Genomic DNA, 16,518 nt, shown 5'->3' on the forward strand with positions numbered 1-16,518 from the left:
AAAAAAAAAAAAAAAAAAAAGATTAAGGGCAATATTTAAAATCTACTTTTGTGAGACTTGCCCCCACATCTTCTGGAACCACTTCAACATGTAACACTTAGAACACTTGTGTACCTGACAATCAAAGCTCCTCTCCATCTCTTAGACTATTTCTAAAAAGGAAATCACTATTGGCAAGGCATAGTTTTTTAAAGTTCCACTTATTTAGTGTCTGCTCTATGCTGGATAAGTAAGATCAGGTCTAGGGGGATTTTGGTGAAAGCCAGAGGTGCTAGAAGAAAAGACTAGCCCAACACAGGTTAGCAAAAGCAGCTCACTAAAAAAAGAGGCTGGGACTGAAGCTCACAAACCTCTTTATTTCCTGGTGCTGAATGCTATTCCATGTACCTTCTTCTAGGAGAACAAGCAATTCTTCTGTGGTTGCCTTTTCATCATCTGCCAGTTTAGACAGTTTCTCAGCTATAAGAAGCATGAACAAAAAGTATGAGCTGGGCAAGGTGGCAGGGGCTGAGGAAGGATAATCACTAGAGCCCAGGGGTTTGAGACTGGCCTGAGCAAGAACATGACCCTGCCTCAAACACAACTGCATCCATGTATTTACGGTCAAGAGAAAAAGCCAGGACCTGGGCATTTCTATTTGAATAATATGGTCCAGGGCCATTTCGGGACCCAATTAAAATGCCCAAGAAAGTGAGATAAAGAACACATCCATGGTAGCTGGGGATGTAGCTCTGTGGTACAGCATCATGCCCATCATGCATGAAGCTCCACATCTAATCCCCAGCGATGCAAAAAACCCAGGAAGATAATTGTTCCGTCCCAAATGCTCACAATTCAATGCTTTAGATCTGTTCAGCTCTTCTCCTCTAACAAAACAAGCCACATAAAGCACAAGTGCTGTACCTAAAGACTCTCGGATAAAGCTGTACTGAGCATCTTCATTTCTACACTTGTAGTTCAAAATTATATTGGCCACTTTCATATCAACTCTGAGCTTGAGGCTGTCAAGGCCGAGTAATTCTAGGAAACAAACACAGGCAGCTCCTATGGAAGGTATGTGGAAAGAAGAGAGTCCTAAGACATAGGCTTCCTTGCCTGCTTGCTGGATCCTGAAAAAGAAAGGAATCAAAATCACATCAGCGTATAAAACTTTTCTCACCAGGAAGAGCACATGGCATTACATCAGTGGTACATGGAGAGCCGGACATGTGATTTTTCACTCCCTCCCACTTTCCTTCTGCACCCCTTGCACACATCCATTTGGGTCCTAGGTAGCTTTCTGGTTGTTTTCGGGCTCCACAGCCTCTTTGACCTTCTCTTAAAGCACCTTCTCATAGCCTACACTACTCGCTTCCAACGTCACCCAGGAGGTATAGGGTAGAACTTCAAAAAGCAACTTGTCTTTATCAATTCTGAGTACATACAGAAACTACCAACATGGGCTGGGGATTTAGCTCAGCGGCAAAGCGCCTGCCTGGCAAGCGCAAGGTCGTGAGTTCGGTTCCCGGTACCAGAGAAAAACAAAAAAAAAAAAAAAGAACTACCAACATGATTAATACCACTTAAATTTGACTCCTTAATGTACAAAATTTACTTTTATGTGTGAACAAATTTAGAAAGATGCGCAAGATGTTTTCAACCATGTTTATTATGTAGAATGAAAATAAGAGACTCACAAGACTTTTGTCTTTCATTCTCACTTCTCTGAACTATGACTATTTTATCATAAAAAATGCATTATTTTGATAATTATAAAATAGCACAAATGAAAAACAGTGCCAACTTAGGTTTTAAGTACTCACAGCTTCTTGGGAGTTTTGCTTTTGGTTAATTCCTGGACCAGAAAAGTACCAAATGCAAATGATGGGCGCCCGTGATGTAAATAATACGTGAAATTCAGACGTTCCATTACAGCATATTTATTCACCAGACCAGGGCTAGAGAAATGTGGAAGATGACTCAGCGCATCTAGGGGAGAAAGCAGAGCAGCATTAACCTTCTGCACCTTATGATAGTTAATTTCAGATTTGCATATGGAAAGCTTAACTCTTCAATGGTAAAAAATTTGTTGGTTTCTACAATCATTTTGTACCATAATGCAGTTTATCTCTTTGAACCTATCAAAATATAGTTGTTTATTTCACTTAAGTGTACAGGTAGCCTTCATTTGTGCTCTTTATATTGAACATACTTAAATTTTATTTGTTTTTAGTTTTCTGAGACAGGGTCTCACTGTGTGGTCCAAGCTGGGAATGAACTTGTGATCCTTCTACCTCAGCCTCCTGAATGCTGGCATTATAGGTATTGGCCACCTTCCTGTGACTTTGGTTGCCTTTTCCCCTTCTTTTTCTTCCTAGAGACTCTTAGTATCTGCCATTAGCACACTACTGTTTCAAACCCACTAAGTGCTTTGGCTGGATCTCCTCTCCTCTTTAGACTTCTGTTCTTCACAGTAAAATGAGCACACTGGGTTAAATGACCTCTGAGGGCCACGCACCTTAAGTGCTCCACGGATTTTTTTTTTTTTTTTCTATTAAAGGACTCTTTCTCCTATGAAAGCTGTGCTGAATGACAGCGGTGACTATGGTCTAGTAGAGGCTGGCTGCCAATGGAATAAGGGTCAATGATTTCCAGGCATGCACAGGGATATCTGGACTTCCTGCTTGCAGTCCTATCTATGTGTTACGGTTTGTGTCTGCATGTCCCCCCAAATCCTCATGCAGTCAAGGGACAGGCTTCTAGAGTTTATGACTGGTTCATGGTCCAATGTTGGAATTATAGATGTGAGTGCTACACCTGCTCTGAGGTGGGTAGTTTGCATACAATGGAAGGTAGGAAAAGAGGGTGCTTGCCACTGCTCCTCCCTTTTGCTCTTGCTGCTTTTGCGCTATCTTCCGCCACCACAAATGGATGTCCTCTGTCGTGTGGCACCCTGCCTTGGAGCCAGCCAAGTATGGACTGAAACCTCCATGAACTGTGAGCTAAATAAACCTTTCCTTCCTTAATTTTGGACATCAGGTATTTTGTCTCAGCATCAAGAGAAAAATAACCAAGACACTATGGTTACTGATGCTTAGATGTGACTGAGGGGAAAAATCAACTGTCTGGGGTATCCCTAAACCAAATGAGGAGCACAAACTGGAAACAGGAAAAAGCATACCCAGAAGTGACTCCTGAGGGCAATTATTATACTGTTTCCAGGGGTAGGAAGAAGCTCTAGTACGGTAGGTGTAGTGTCTCAGTGTTAATAGGCCTTTGAGTAATAAAAGAATATGCTTGACTCCTGATCTTGAGTATCCTAGCTGTGTGAACCTGGACAATTTATTTCACTTTCTAAAAATTTACATATTTAAAGAATACAACACAATATTTTGATATACTTGTTCTAATGACTTCTACAGTCAAGCAAATCCAACATCACATATACTTACTTTTCTTTCTCTGGGTAGTTAAGACTATTTAAAATCTATTCTCCTGGCAATTCACCACTACACATAATTATCATCATGTACATTTAATTGTACCTCTAAACGTCTTCATCCCATATAACTGTAGCTTTGTACTCTTTGGCTTATGTCTTCTTGTTCCCCACTGCCAATAATTACCATTCTGCTCTGTTATTATGTATTTGATTTGGGGAAGGCAGTACCGGATATTGAACCCAGGGCCTTTGCCCTTTTTTTGAGACAGGATTCTACTAAGTTGCCCAGGCTAGGATCAAACTTGCAATCCTCCTGCTATAGTCTCCCGAAATGCAGGGATGACAGACGTGTGCCACCGTGCCTGCTGTTTCTCCTCCCGCTTCAGATACTACATGTACTATATCACACATCATCTGTCTTTCTGAATCTGGCCTATTTCCCTTAGCAGAATGCCCTCTAGTTTTACCCATGTTGCTGCAAATGGCAGGATCTCTTTTTAATGCTGGACAACATTCTATTATGTACGTATGTGGAAACATTTATGTATTGTACATGTGCTGCCAAAGTAAGCACAGTATTTATATATTGTAATACCTCTATCCACTCATCTGCCAATGGATACCTGTTTGTTTCTATATGTTCACTACTGTGCATAATGCTGCCATAAACATGGCTGTGCAGATGTCTTCATGTAACGGTAGTTTCATTTCCTTTGCGCATATACCCAGAAGAGGGATTGGTGGGTCATGTGGTGGTCCCATGTGTAACTTCTTTAGGACCCTCCACATGTTTTCCACAGTGGCTGCCATCAATCTACACTCCCCAGACTGTACAAGGGCTCTCTTTCCCTGACATCCTTTCTCACACTTACAATCTTGTTTTTGTTACCAAAGCCATCCTAGGGGATGCGAAATGCTGTTTCATTGTGGTTTTGATTTGCAACTCCCTGGTACTCAGTGATATACAAGACTTTTTCATATACATTTGGCCACTTTGAAGCCTTCTGCAGCAAAAAAAAAATCTATTCAGGACTTTTGCTTATTTTTAATTGAATTACTGTCTTGCTACTGAGTTATGTGAGCTCCTTATATATTCTGGATACTGACCTCTTATTAGGCCTGGGGTTTGCAATTATTTGCTTCCAGTCTGTAGATGCTTTTCATTTTACCAGCTGTTTCTTTTGCAGAGCAGAAACTTTTTGTTTGTCCACTTATTTTTGCTCTTGTTGCCTGAGCTTTTGGCGCTCCTCCAAAATACTAATTGCCAAGACCTATGTCAAGACACCTTCCCATGTTTTCTTCCAAGGGGTTTTACAGTCTTAGGTCTTACATTTAAGTCTTTAATCCAATTTTATTTTTATGTGTGGCTATAGGGTACAGTTTCATTCTTTTGTATGTGAATAGCCAGCTCTCCCAGCATCATTTATTGAGGAGACAGTTGTTTCCCTATGGTATACTCTTAGTACCTTTGATGAAAATTAGTTGACCAAATGAGAGGGAGTTTCCTTCTGGGTTCTCTATTCTGTTCTCTCTCTATGTATCTGTTTTTATATCGTTACCACAGTCTTGATTAGTACAGCTTTTCAGGTTTTAAGGTCAGGTATTGTGACGCTTCCAGCCTTTTTGCTCAGGCTTGCTGTAGCTTTCTGGAGGTCATATAAATTTTAAGACTGTTTCTTCCATATCTGTGAAAAACATCACTGGAATTTTGACAAGGATCTCACTGAATCTATAGATTGCTTTGGATAGTATGAACATTTGGATAATATTCTTTCAATCCATGAACACATCCATTTATTTATGTCTTCCATTCCTTTCACCAATGTTTTATGGCCTAATACAACTATCTTTCACCTCGAGCTTATTCCTAAATTTCTGAATGCTACTATAAATGGGATTGTTTTGATTTCTTTTTCAGATTATTCATTGTTAGTATACAGAAACACTACTATCTTTTTGTCTTTATGTTGGTTTCTTTTTTTGTTAACACTACTATTTTTGTACAATGACCTATAACTTTACTGAACTCATTTCCTAGTTTTAACAGTTGGTGTTTTTCAGAGGATTTTCAGTACACAAAATCCTATCATCTATACACAGTGACAACTGAACTTCCTTTCTGATTCAGTCACCCTGTGTTTCTTTTTCTTGCCTAAATGTTCTAGCTAGGATTTCCAGTATTATGTGGTGAATGGACATCCTTGTGTTGTTCCCCATCTTAGAAAAGTTTTCAACTGTTACTACTGACATTAGTTGAGGGCTTGTCATTCCTTCAATACTTAATTCGAATTTTTATCATGAAAGGATGCTGAGTTTCATCACATTTTTTTTGCATCTACTGCTGTTATTGTATGGTTTTTGTCCTTCATTCTGTTAACATGGTATATGATACTGATTAATTTGTGCATGTTGAACCATCTTTGTAGCTCTGTTCGTACTGTATTTGATCCTTTAATTTCACAATAGCAATAACTCTTGTTGTTGTTTGTTTTTTTGGGTACTGGAATCGAACTCAGGACCTCATGCTTGCCTGGTGGCACTAACTCTTTAGCTACAAAACTCTTACTAATCTGCAAAAGGATCTTTTAAAAATAGCAGGAAAATAGTTTTTCTTTGTAGAGAAACTCAAGAGTCAGAAGACACTTGGCCACAAACAGCACGGAACAGCCACTCCCACCAAGCCCTCATCTTTAACTGCCTCTTAACCACTTCCTGCCCATAGGGGAACAGAAGGAGATAAAATAACGTGTGAAACTTGTTCCAAAAACCAGTTCTGGAAAATATTTCAAAGTTCAAAGTTTATCCCTGGAATAAAGCCTAATTTCCTCATGGAATTTCAAGGAATTTGCACATTCTCTTGGCTCCTAAAGAAAACAGAAAAAGGATTGGAGACCTTAGCGTTATCTGTCATCTCACAAAGCTCTACTCTAAAGTACCGCTCTTTGAGATTAAGAAGTCACATGTCCTATTTGTATTCTGAGACCGGAGTGACTTCAGTAGCTTATTACTATATATAAAACTATTTGTTCATTAAATATTGACCGTGTAAAGTGTACAGTACTGACAGTTGTAGAATAAGTAAACGAGACTTTTATTCAAATAATTTTGATTTTTTTGCAGATGGAGCCTACTGTGGAGACTGTGTACCGGGAAAATTCTACCTGCTACAAAAGCCAAGTCACCACACAGTTTTTGTACATCGCCATTCAGTGGTAAATCCACATCAAAAAAAGAAGTGAACATTCTAACTCAACTCAACTCTCCAATTATATAACTATGTATTATGTTTTCACAGCAACTATTCTATTTATTTTGTACCTTATCTCTTCAAGTACTTCATAAACTTCTAAAAATGAGGCAAGTTTAATATCGCAGAGGTGGTCAAGATTCTTACTGGCTAAGTGATGTAGCCGGAGCCATTAAAACATGACTCTAATAAGTTAGAAAGGGTGTTTTTATTTCATCATGCAGTAAGTACTACTGTTTTGAGCCCTCAACAAACACTGAACATCTGTTGTAGGCCTGGTACTGCACTGGACTCTGGGTGTAGGTAAATTCAGTGTATCAGATAAAAACTTACACAAACAGATATATTAGAAAACTAATTTTGAGCCAAGCATGGTGGCCCATGCCTGTAATTCCTGCTATTTGGGAGGCTGAGGTGGGAAAATCACAAGTTTCAGGCTAATTCAGGCAACAGAGCAAGACCCCACCTCAAAAACACAAAAGAAAAAGCTGGGTATAGTGCATGCCCCAAATCCCGGCTACTCAGGAGGCTGAGGCAAGAAGACTGTGATCAAGGATGCCTGGGTAACTTAGCAAGACTTTGTTTCAAAATAAAAAACTAGGGCCAGGCATATAGCTCAGCAGCCTGCCTGGCAAGTACAAGGTCCTGAGCTTAATTCCTGGTACCAAAAAAAAAAAAAAAAAAAAAACTAGGGGCTGGGGATTTAGCTCAGCAGCAAAGCGCCTGCCTGGCAAGCGCAAGGTCGTGAGTTCGGTTCCCGGTACCGGAGAAAAACAAAAAACAAAAAACAAAACAAAACAAAACAAAACCTAAACTAAAAAGGTGTAGAAATGTAGCTCAGTCATCTAGCTCCCCTAGGTTCAATCCCCAATACCACAAAAAAGGGAAAGAAAACTCATTTTTACATATGTCAATACATTTGACAAGCTACACTGATAGACATTCACACATCTGATGTCAAATACTTATGAAATATTTTCATCCTTAGTAATACAGACAGCTATCAGAGGGAATATGGTATAAATGCAAAGGTAAAAGAAAAACAGAAAAAGCTAAATTTAAGCCCTAAATGCAAAGGTAAAAGAAACAGAAAAGGCTAAGTTTTAAGAACAGCATGAAACTCAGAAATTTTCATGGTCTACACAAAGGCAGTATGTGTGTGTCTGGTGCTTAGTACAGACAGTTTTATAGTTTCCTTGTCTTTTTTCATTCTCACACTAACACATGAGGTGAGCACTATTATTAAACTTATTTTATAGGGAACTAAAGAAAGGTTAAACCACTTGCCTAAGCTCACAGAGCTCTTATATAGTAGAACTAGAATTTACTAAAGCTCTGATATAATACACTGACTTTTAACTCATAATTTGTTTTCAATTAGTCTCCTAGCAAGTGTATTTTTTGGGAGGGTTGGGTAGTACTGGGGCTTGAACCCAGGACCATCATACTAAGCTACAGCTCTTTTTTTAATTTTTGATTTTAAGACAGGGTCTTGTAAGCTGCTCAAATTTATTTCCTTTTGTGTAGGCCTCCTGAGTATTGGGATTGTAGGTATGCATACTCATACCCAATTTCTGTATTTTTAAAATAGAAAGCAGGTAAAAAATGAATTGGCTTTATTAACTTTTAACATCAATACTACTAAATATTTCTAAAGTAAGAAATACCCATATTGACTTACCTCCTATTGCTAGTGTATTGGCTGACTGCCAGCCAAACAATCTGCTGGGATCAAAGGGTGATAATGACTGGGAAAAAAAAAAAGTCAGAGCCACATTCTTATTGATTCTAAGACAAGTAAACAAAATGCATGAAAAGCCTTCATAGGGAATCTGCTTCTCTAAACCATTTTTTTTTCTGTTACTAGAGATTGAACTTGTATATCCCCAGCATCCCCTCCCTCTAAATTTTTTTTTGAGTGAGGGTCTCACTAAGTCGCCTAGGCTGGGCTCAAACATGTAGTCCTCCTGCCTCAGCTTCCCAGAGTGCTAGGATTACAGGAGTGTACCACCACATTTGATTGCCAGGGCAATTTAAAAACTTAAGCTGGGCTGAGGTATAACTCAGAGATAAGAGCACTTACCCAGCATGTGCAAGACCCTGGTTCAATCCCCAGCATCATGTCATAACATATCATTACATATCATACATATCATAACATAAACTTTATCTCTCTGAACATTAATTCTTTGAACACAACTAAAAACAAAACAACAATTTCTACTTTAATAGATACATTCTTTTAAAGACTCACGTATTTTCTTTTGGTAAAAATAGAATCAATTATAACATAAGACACACTTTTTTTTCCTTTCTTTTTTTTGTGTTTTTTAGACAGGGTCTCGCTATGCAGTTCAAGCTGGCCTTGAGCTCACTTTGTAGCCCAAGCTGGCCTCAAACTCGCCACGATCCTCCTGCCTCAGCCTCCCGAGTGCTGGGATTACAGGCATGTGCCACCATGCTTGGCTTAAATATGCTCTTGGAACCAAAAGGCTTGAAAATGTTACTTTGTAAACATGAGAAAAATTAAGGGCAAGGACGAAAAGGAAAGACCAAGATAGCTGGAAGAATGTGGTAACCAAAAACATTACCAAAGAAAAAATGGTGGACTAAAGTCAAGTCAGAAAGGGTTGGCAAAAGGGAAAGGTTGCTGTTTGGAATCTGTGAAGCCGAAGATTTAGCAAAGCCTAGGAACAGATGATGGGAAGGTGAGGGGGGAAAAAAAGCTATCAAGTCTGGATTCAATGGCTATGGGAGAATTTATGCTATATTAAAGAAGAAATAATTTCCCTAAATAATTTTTATAAAATAACAGCACAATCAACTTGAAAACACAATAAAGAACAAAGTGAAACCATGTATATCTGAAGCTGATTCGTACCACTTTATGTAGAGAAATAGGCTTTCATACAATCCACTCAGTTTACACCAGAGTTACTTGGAGTGCTGGTCTGCAGCAAGTAAGATCCCTGCACCAGAGTGCCGGTCCAGCACTCTGCTTCCTTCTTTAGGAAATTCTTGCTACACAAAAACCTATGAACTAGACAGTGCGCTTGGTGATATAACAGACTACATTCTGGCACAAGGTCAGTTCTCACAGATCAGAACTAGTCAGCAGGTCAGACTCTGAGCAGCCCAAGAATTGTTCACATTAGAGGGAGAGTAACTTGGTATCTTTATAGAATTATGGAGCTTATGTTGGATTGAAGATACTACGTGAGACTACGTGTAAAACAAAACAAAACAGAAAAGCCTTTGCAACTGCGAAATGAGCAAAAGGTACTGAGTTCCCAGAATCAAGACTTCAGGGAGTCTGCCCACTCCTTTGAAATATAAACAAAATTAACTCACAGAATAAATAAAGAGCAAAATGAAAGATCACAGGAAGTAGGGGCACAGAGCTTTCTTAAAGGGGAGGGGGATCAAGAGACAGAGGAAGGGTAGAAGTTCAGGGGATGAAAAAAGGAATCAAGATGCATCATGTGCATGTACCAACTTCACACAGCAATGTAAACATTATGTACTTCAAATATATACCAAAAAAAGGGAAAGGAATTAAGGGATGGGGGAAGTGGGGAGGAGGGAAGGAAAAGGGGATGAAATCAGGAATTAAGATGTACTATGTAGATATACTAACTTGACATAAGGTATGTAACCATTATGTACCACACGTTCTATAAAAGAGAAATATAAACAAAACTATGTGCTTCTCTGTAATTTTTTCTCAGTACAAGGTTCATAGCTCTCTCACATTCTTAAGAAGCTCTGGGTACTGAAAAAAATTAAGAAGCACTGATTCATTACCAGGACCCAAGAATTGAGCAGCCCAAGCAGGATCTCACCGAGATGAGATCCTCGGAGGTTATCAGTGGTAGAATGGAATAGATTTTGACGCAAGCAATGGACAGGAATCCTGGTCAACTCTCTTTATCTCATCTGTTTCCATTCTTCCCTTGCTCTGCTTTGTACTGTAAGGAACTACATTTCCCAAGCATCGTTGCTGTATGGCTACCAGGTAAGTACAGCCATGAACGAGACTAGGGGAGATTCAAGGTGGGAAGAGGAAAGAGACCAAGACACTTTCAGCTGGCTTTGCTTTCTGCAGACCTCTCCTCCAAGTTTCTAGTTTCATCCCTCTACACTCCCAGCTCCCTTAAGCGTCCTTGTTTTAAGTTTAGTTCCCAGAGATGACTCCAGCTTCTGTGTTCTGACAACACTGCTACCTTATTCTACGGCCTTAGAGATGCTGAAGGGTTCTTCCTTTGCTGATTCCTGGGTGGTCTGACTGCCACATTTCGTTTCTTCATTCTGCCTCACCATGTGTAAACAATTCCCTATGCTGAAAGCCCTCCATTTGGAAGGGGCAGTGTTTTCTGATTTGGCACCTGAATCATGACTGATACACTTAACTACTGTACCTGAATGAGGTGGTAGAGTGTAATGTCAGGTGGCAGGACACTGGGAACAGTGCACTGTGGGAAGAGAGCAGCTTTTAACTTTGGGTAAGGAGTTAAGGCCATCTTCAGCAGTTGGGGATCCACTTTCTTCAAACAGTTCTCATTTTCTTCATTCTGAACAACCTAGGTAATCAGATACATAACAGATATAGAATAACATTTTTCTCTCCTCAAAATTTCTACCTCTTTTTCACAAGAACCCTGTGAAAAGACTAGCTTGAGAGAATATGCAGCAGTGAAAAGAGCATTGTTAAAAATAGTCATAAGGGGCCAGAGATTTAGTTCAGTGGCGCAGTGCCTGCCTGGCAAGTGTGAGGTCCTGAGTTTGATTCCCAGTATCCCTCACCCAAAAATAGTCATAGGTTAAATAACAGTAACAATTCTAGTTCTGGTTCTAAGACAAACTAGCCGTTTGACACTGGATTAGTTATTTAAGGCCAGGCTTGATATGTCCTCATCTGCAATACTAGAAAGCTGAGCTGGATTAGTTGTATTCAAACTGTATGTTGCTTGGAAAAAAGTTCTACTGTTATGTTTAAAATATTTAAATTGAATATCAAATAGTAAATACCTTAAAAGATTAGAAAACTACTAGAGTAGATGACTCCCAGGTTCCTCCTCAGCTCTAAAGTTATTCTATTACTAATTTCTGAGAAATGATTAAAAACAGGGGAGCAAATAACTTAGCCACAGAAGTACACTGCACTATCTAAAAGAGACAGTATTAAATTAAGCTAGTATCAGTAAAAAACTTTTGAAGATTACTATATGTTTAACAGCATTAAGTTCCCTCTGAGCAGGCACACTATACATTCAAAAAGCAAAAATAAGCAAATTTCCAATAGATCCTTCAAAAGAGTTTATATGAGTAACTAAAGATTATGCACTGATTAATTAATTTTTACCTCTCTAGAAGGTCAACTAGCAGAAAATAACTCCCAAGTCACAAACCTAAAATATATTTATGCCCAGAAGTACTAGGATCCTGACTTTAACCTGTAAACTAACCTGGAGTTACAAAAAACACACTAATAGGAAGAAAGTATCTCTGTACAACACAGTAGTTTTCCTTCAAATCAGGATATGATACAAAGCTTAAAAATTTATCCATTTTGTTCTCTTTAATATAAAACTTAAAAGTGATTATATTTTAATGTCAATGGAGATCTATACAATCCATAGATATTCCTACTAAATTTAAAATCATTCCTATTTTGTTGTAATAGGTAAAAGCATTGTCCACACCTGGCTCGCACCCCCAGGAGCATACATTGTAGTAGCAAGGGCCAGGAGGGTATGTCCTTCCAATAGCATACTGCTTACACTGGCCTGATTGGTGGGAATCAAAATCTGAGCATTCGCAAGGCTAGCCTGGAAGATCAGTTTGGGATCTGGAAGATAAAAGGGTATGTTTTTCTCCTTAAGAGGGGTTATCATTAAGAAGTACATCATTCAGAGGGAAAAGTGTAAATTTAAAATCTATTCATAGTAAGGAGAATCTTCTAAATTTAAGCAATAGAAAGACATCACAAGGCAAAAAAGGAAAGATCTATCCACATGAAAGTAAAGACTTCAAATGAAGAAAACTAGAAGGTAACAATGAACTAAGGAGAAAAATTACAACAAATAATCTAAGAATCAATGCTCTCAACAAAGAACTCATACAAATCAACGCCAAAAACACTTGACTCTTAACAGGTAAATGGATAAAATAAAACAATTTACAAAGAAGAAAATATAAATACTTAACATAAAAATATATAATTCACTAGCAATAAAGAAATGAAAATTAAATAATTAGCTATCATCTATATCAAAGTAGTAACTAAAAATAGTGACCACTAAATATTACAGTTGGCCAGGATGTGCAGAGACTGAGTTACAGATAAACATTACTACCTCACGAAAAGCAACCTGATCTTATGACAAGAACCTGCAAAATATGTACAGCCTTTGACTCAGTAACTTTTATTTCCAGAAACCTACTGGTATTAAGGAATTAATCTGAAACAAGGGCAAAAATGTGTTTTCTGTTAAAATATATTTAAGTGGTGCATGGCTGTAATCCCAGCACTTGGGAGGCTTTCCCTAACTCTGAGATGAGTCCTCAGAGGTAACAGGGCTTTTCTGTCTGATTATAATCAGAACAAGCCTCTACATCAGCTCCTTCACTAGAGAGGACTCAACAGTTCTGCATATACCATGGATTTCTTTCCATTCCATTTGGAGCCGCTTACCAGAAATTCAGGGATAGGGGTGTAACTTGATGGTACAGCCCCTGCCTAGAACATGCGCTGCTTGCATGAATGAATAAACAAATCATTCAGAACAAGCGCCACTTACTCATGTAAAAGAGGTGTTCCTCTACATGAGAGCAGGAGTTCAGCCTGTGATAACCTGGCAGGATGCTGGAAACACAAAGACAATAAAGTCTGAGGCAGAAGTGGGAGAAGCAGACAGGACTACGCAAGTTCTCCACTGTAAGTCTAGGTTTTCACAGTGGGCAAGAGGCTAATGTTTTTGGTTTTCTGCTTAAGAAACGTGTGGTCCTGGGTTACAGTCAGATATCTGACTACCATCAAATGACTTATTTAAGCAAGTTCATAAATTAAATGCCATTTAATAGACCAGTTATTTATCCAAACATTCTTATACTTAATACAGTATACCCTTACCTGTCAAATTATTGGAAACTTGTCGACACTGAACTAAAAATTCAAACCAAGGATGAGCTTCATGTAATTCTTTCTTTTCCAAAAAAGGACAATTTTCAGGATTGAGTCTGTATTAAAATATAAAACCTTTCTCTTTAACATATAATACAGAGTAAGATGGTTACAAGCATTCTTTGTTCTGGTGAAAACTAGCATCAGAAAAACGAATCTTGAAATTACAAAATGAAATAACACAACATACTCCCCCTCTTAATGCTACAGTACTTCACATGTTCTTTATGGCCTGGAAATAGAGAAATTGTAGCCAGATTTAGACATGACATTTCTTATCATCATGATGAAATTTTACTAACTCTGTAAAAAATTAATAGATACCTTATATTTTACTTTTTTTTTTTAACAACATAAACTTTTTAGTATTTTCAAATTTAAGAGATTTTTTTTAAAAACCTTTACACAACTACAGAGAGGCTAGAAATGAGTTAAGGCTCAGAACAGATACTTTAAAATATGGCTTTTAAATTTGTTCTCTTGTCACAGTAGTTTTGGAGAAACACTCCTACATCTAAGCATCAATGAGATGAATCAGAAATATATTCTTTGTTCAAACTCCTAGTCTTTACTACACAGAATTTAAAAAGAAAGTTCTCTAACAGGACAGAAATGTGGGCTCTGGAGTCAAAGTAAACAGCATCTGGCTGTGTCACTTACTTCCTATGTGCCTCAGACTTAGCCTTTCTCAAAGCCTCAGTTTCTTCATTGGTGAAATAGAGATGAAGTAACTGCTCTGCAGAGCTTTTGTGAAGATTAGGTCAGTTGACGCACGTAAGGCACTTAGTCTAGTGTGAAGACCAGTAGAAGCACTGATATATTCCAGACTACATTTGTTGTCGTTACTACTGACTCAATAACAATCAACACTGGACCCAAATAGGATTCTGAAGGTTGATCTTAGATATACAGGGATGTACATCTAGCTATAGAAAAGTTTTAGAGCTTATCTAATATACTCTTAAGTGACTATGCAATCAAACCTGATTAGCATTCTTCACAATGAAAGTATCAAAGAACTCTAAGTGAACATTTATAATCTTCTTCTCTTCAAAACTTTTAAAAGTATGCCTTTCACTGCTTAAAAAGTTAAGCGAGAGGCTACAGAATTAATATCACAAAAAAAATCACATATGCATTTAGTTAAATGTGGCATGGAACTAAAAGATTTACCATGTGTTGAAGTGGGAGAAACTACTTCAAAAAGAGCATGATTCCTCATGTGACTGCTTATTATTTTCCTAAACATCAGTTTACAAGCAGTATGCAAAGAAGAAAGTCAGCTCTCGGTACTCACTTGTAATGATCCAGATAGACATACAGAAGATGCTGCAAACCATGTTCTAGGCAGTAAAGAATGAAGTGAGAATGGAAATCCCAGCCCACTTTGGTCTTGTAGTTTTGAACAGGAAGGGTACCTTGCATCACACCCCCAATTCGGCTCAGTCGGAGGAGGAAGAGTTCAAAGTCTTCCAGTTCAGATACAAGAAAAGTCCCATTCCTATTGGCAAATTAGGAAGTGCTAGGATCAGAGCAGACCAAATCACTTTCATTGCGTAAGTCTCAAAACAGTAAATATTTTAAAATTAAGGCTGCCAATTCTTACTCTATAAATATATTCTAAGACACTTATTTTGCTAGTTTTCTATAAAGGTTTGTATACCCATACCGTATTTAAAGGTAATTACAGTTTCAGGTTATCTTTGAAATGTCAAAAACCTAAACTAACCATCTCTCCATTTTTTGGTTTGCTTTTGTTTGGAACCATACAACCCAGTGTGGCCATTAACTCTTGAAACTGAAAGCTCTGACCACTGAGAAATTCACTAAAATATCCAAACAAAGTCACTAAAAAGTTAGAATACTTTAAACATACCAACTATTAGACAATAGGAATTTGCAATTAAATATTACTTTTAAAAAATGTGTTGATAAACACATATATACATTACAAAGGAGCACAGAAAAATGAGTTTAAAGAAACCACATGACCACCACCCAAATTATAGTTAGTTTTCATTGTTACATACTATGCCATTGTATAATTACAGAACATGTAATACAATGAAAAGAACAGTGAATAGAAAATTAAAAATTCAAGTCTGTAAGTAAATGGCTTGGGCAAAGCATTCAACTTCTCTGGGTTTGACTCTCTACATCTTTAAATTGGATAAGACAACAAAACACACCCTGACGAGCAAAACAGAAGTACATACAAAATAAGCATAAGAAACTTAAGTTATTAATCTTCCTTATCAAGAGCTATTTTCCCTCTCATTATCTCTGAATCCAGCAATCTTTTGAAGTTCAAGGCTATTATAGCACATGAATGCAGGATAATATGGAGAGGAGTGGGTATAATTACAGGACACTAAGGGATCCTCAGCCCTGGCCACTTGTTCCTTACAGCCCTACCTACAACAGCTCTACATAAAATATTTTGGGAAGAACCTGTATCTACAATTTGAGAGCCTATTCACTACAACGTAATGTTAAGTGCAGGTAGTATGTGATAATGTCCTTTCAATTTAACAGCTGAGCACGGTGGCGCATGTCTATAATTCCAGCACTCGGAAGGATCACCAAAGTTTGAGGCCAGCTTGGGCTACACAGGCGAGTTCAAGGCCAGCTTACAACACATAGTAAGACCTTGTCTCAAAAAAAAAA

At 38.0% G+C, this 16,518-nt stretch overlaps 1 protein-coding gene across 3 annotated transcripts in view; it reads right to left on the reverse strand.

Annotated features, from left to right (window-relative positions):
• Spg11 (spastic paraplegia 11 (autosomal recessive)) overlaps positions 1–16,518 on the reverse strand; it is an 84,031-nt gene that overhangs the window by 35,641 nt on the left and 31,872 nt on the right. For all 3 annotated transcript variants that reach the window (XM_005381419.2, XM_013512469.1, XM_005381422.2), the window contains exons 16-23: positions 15,149–15,352; positions 13,801–13,907; positions 12,371–12,516; positions 11,087–11,248; positions 8,350–8,416; positions 1,803–1,968; positions 904–1,109; positions 351–459 (exon numbers count right to left, since the gene is read on the reverse strand). In XM_005381419.2, the coding sequence (XP_005381476.1) occupies positions 351–459; positions 904–1,109; positions 1,803–1,968; positions 8,350–8,416; positions 11,087–11,248; positions 12,371–12,516; positions 13,801–13,907; positions 15,149–15,352 (1,167 nt within the window). The remainder of the gene's footprint in view (positions 1–350; positions 460–903; positions 1,110–1,802; positions 1,969–8,349; positions 8,417–11,086; positions 11,249–12,370; positions 12,517–13,800; positions 13,908–15,148; positions 15,353–16,518) is intronic.

Source organism: Chinchilla lanigera, unplaced genomic scaffold, assembly GCF_000276665.1.
Source record: "Chinchilla lanigera isolate Chin_1 unplaced genomic scaffold, ChiLan1.0 scaffold00015, whole genome shotgun sequence".
In the NCBI taxonomy this organism is placed as follows: Eukaryota; Metazoa; Chordata; class Mammalia; order Rodentia; family Chinchillidae; genus Chinchilla; species Chinchilla lanigera.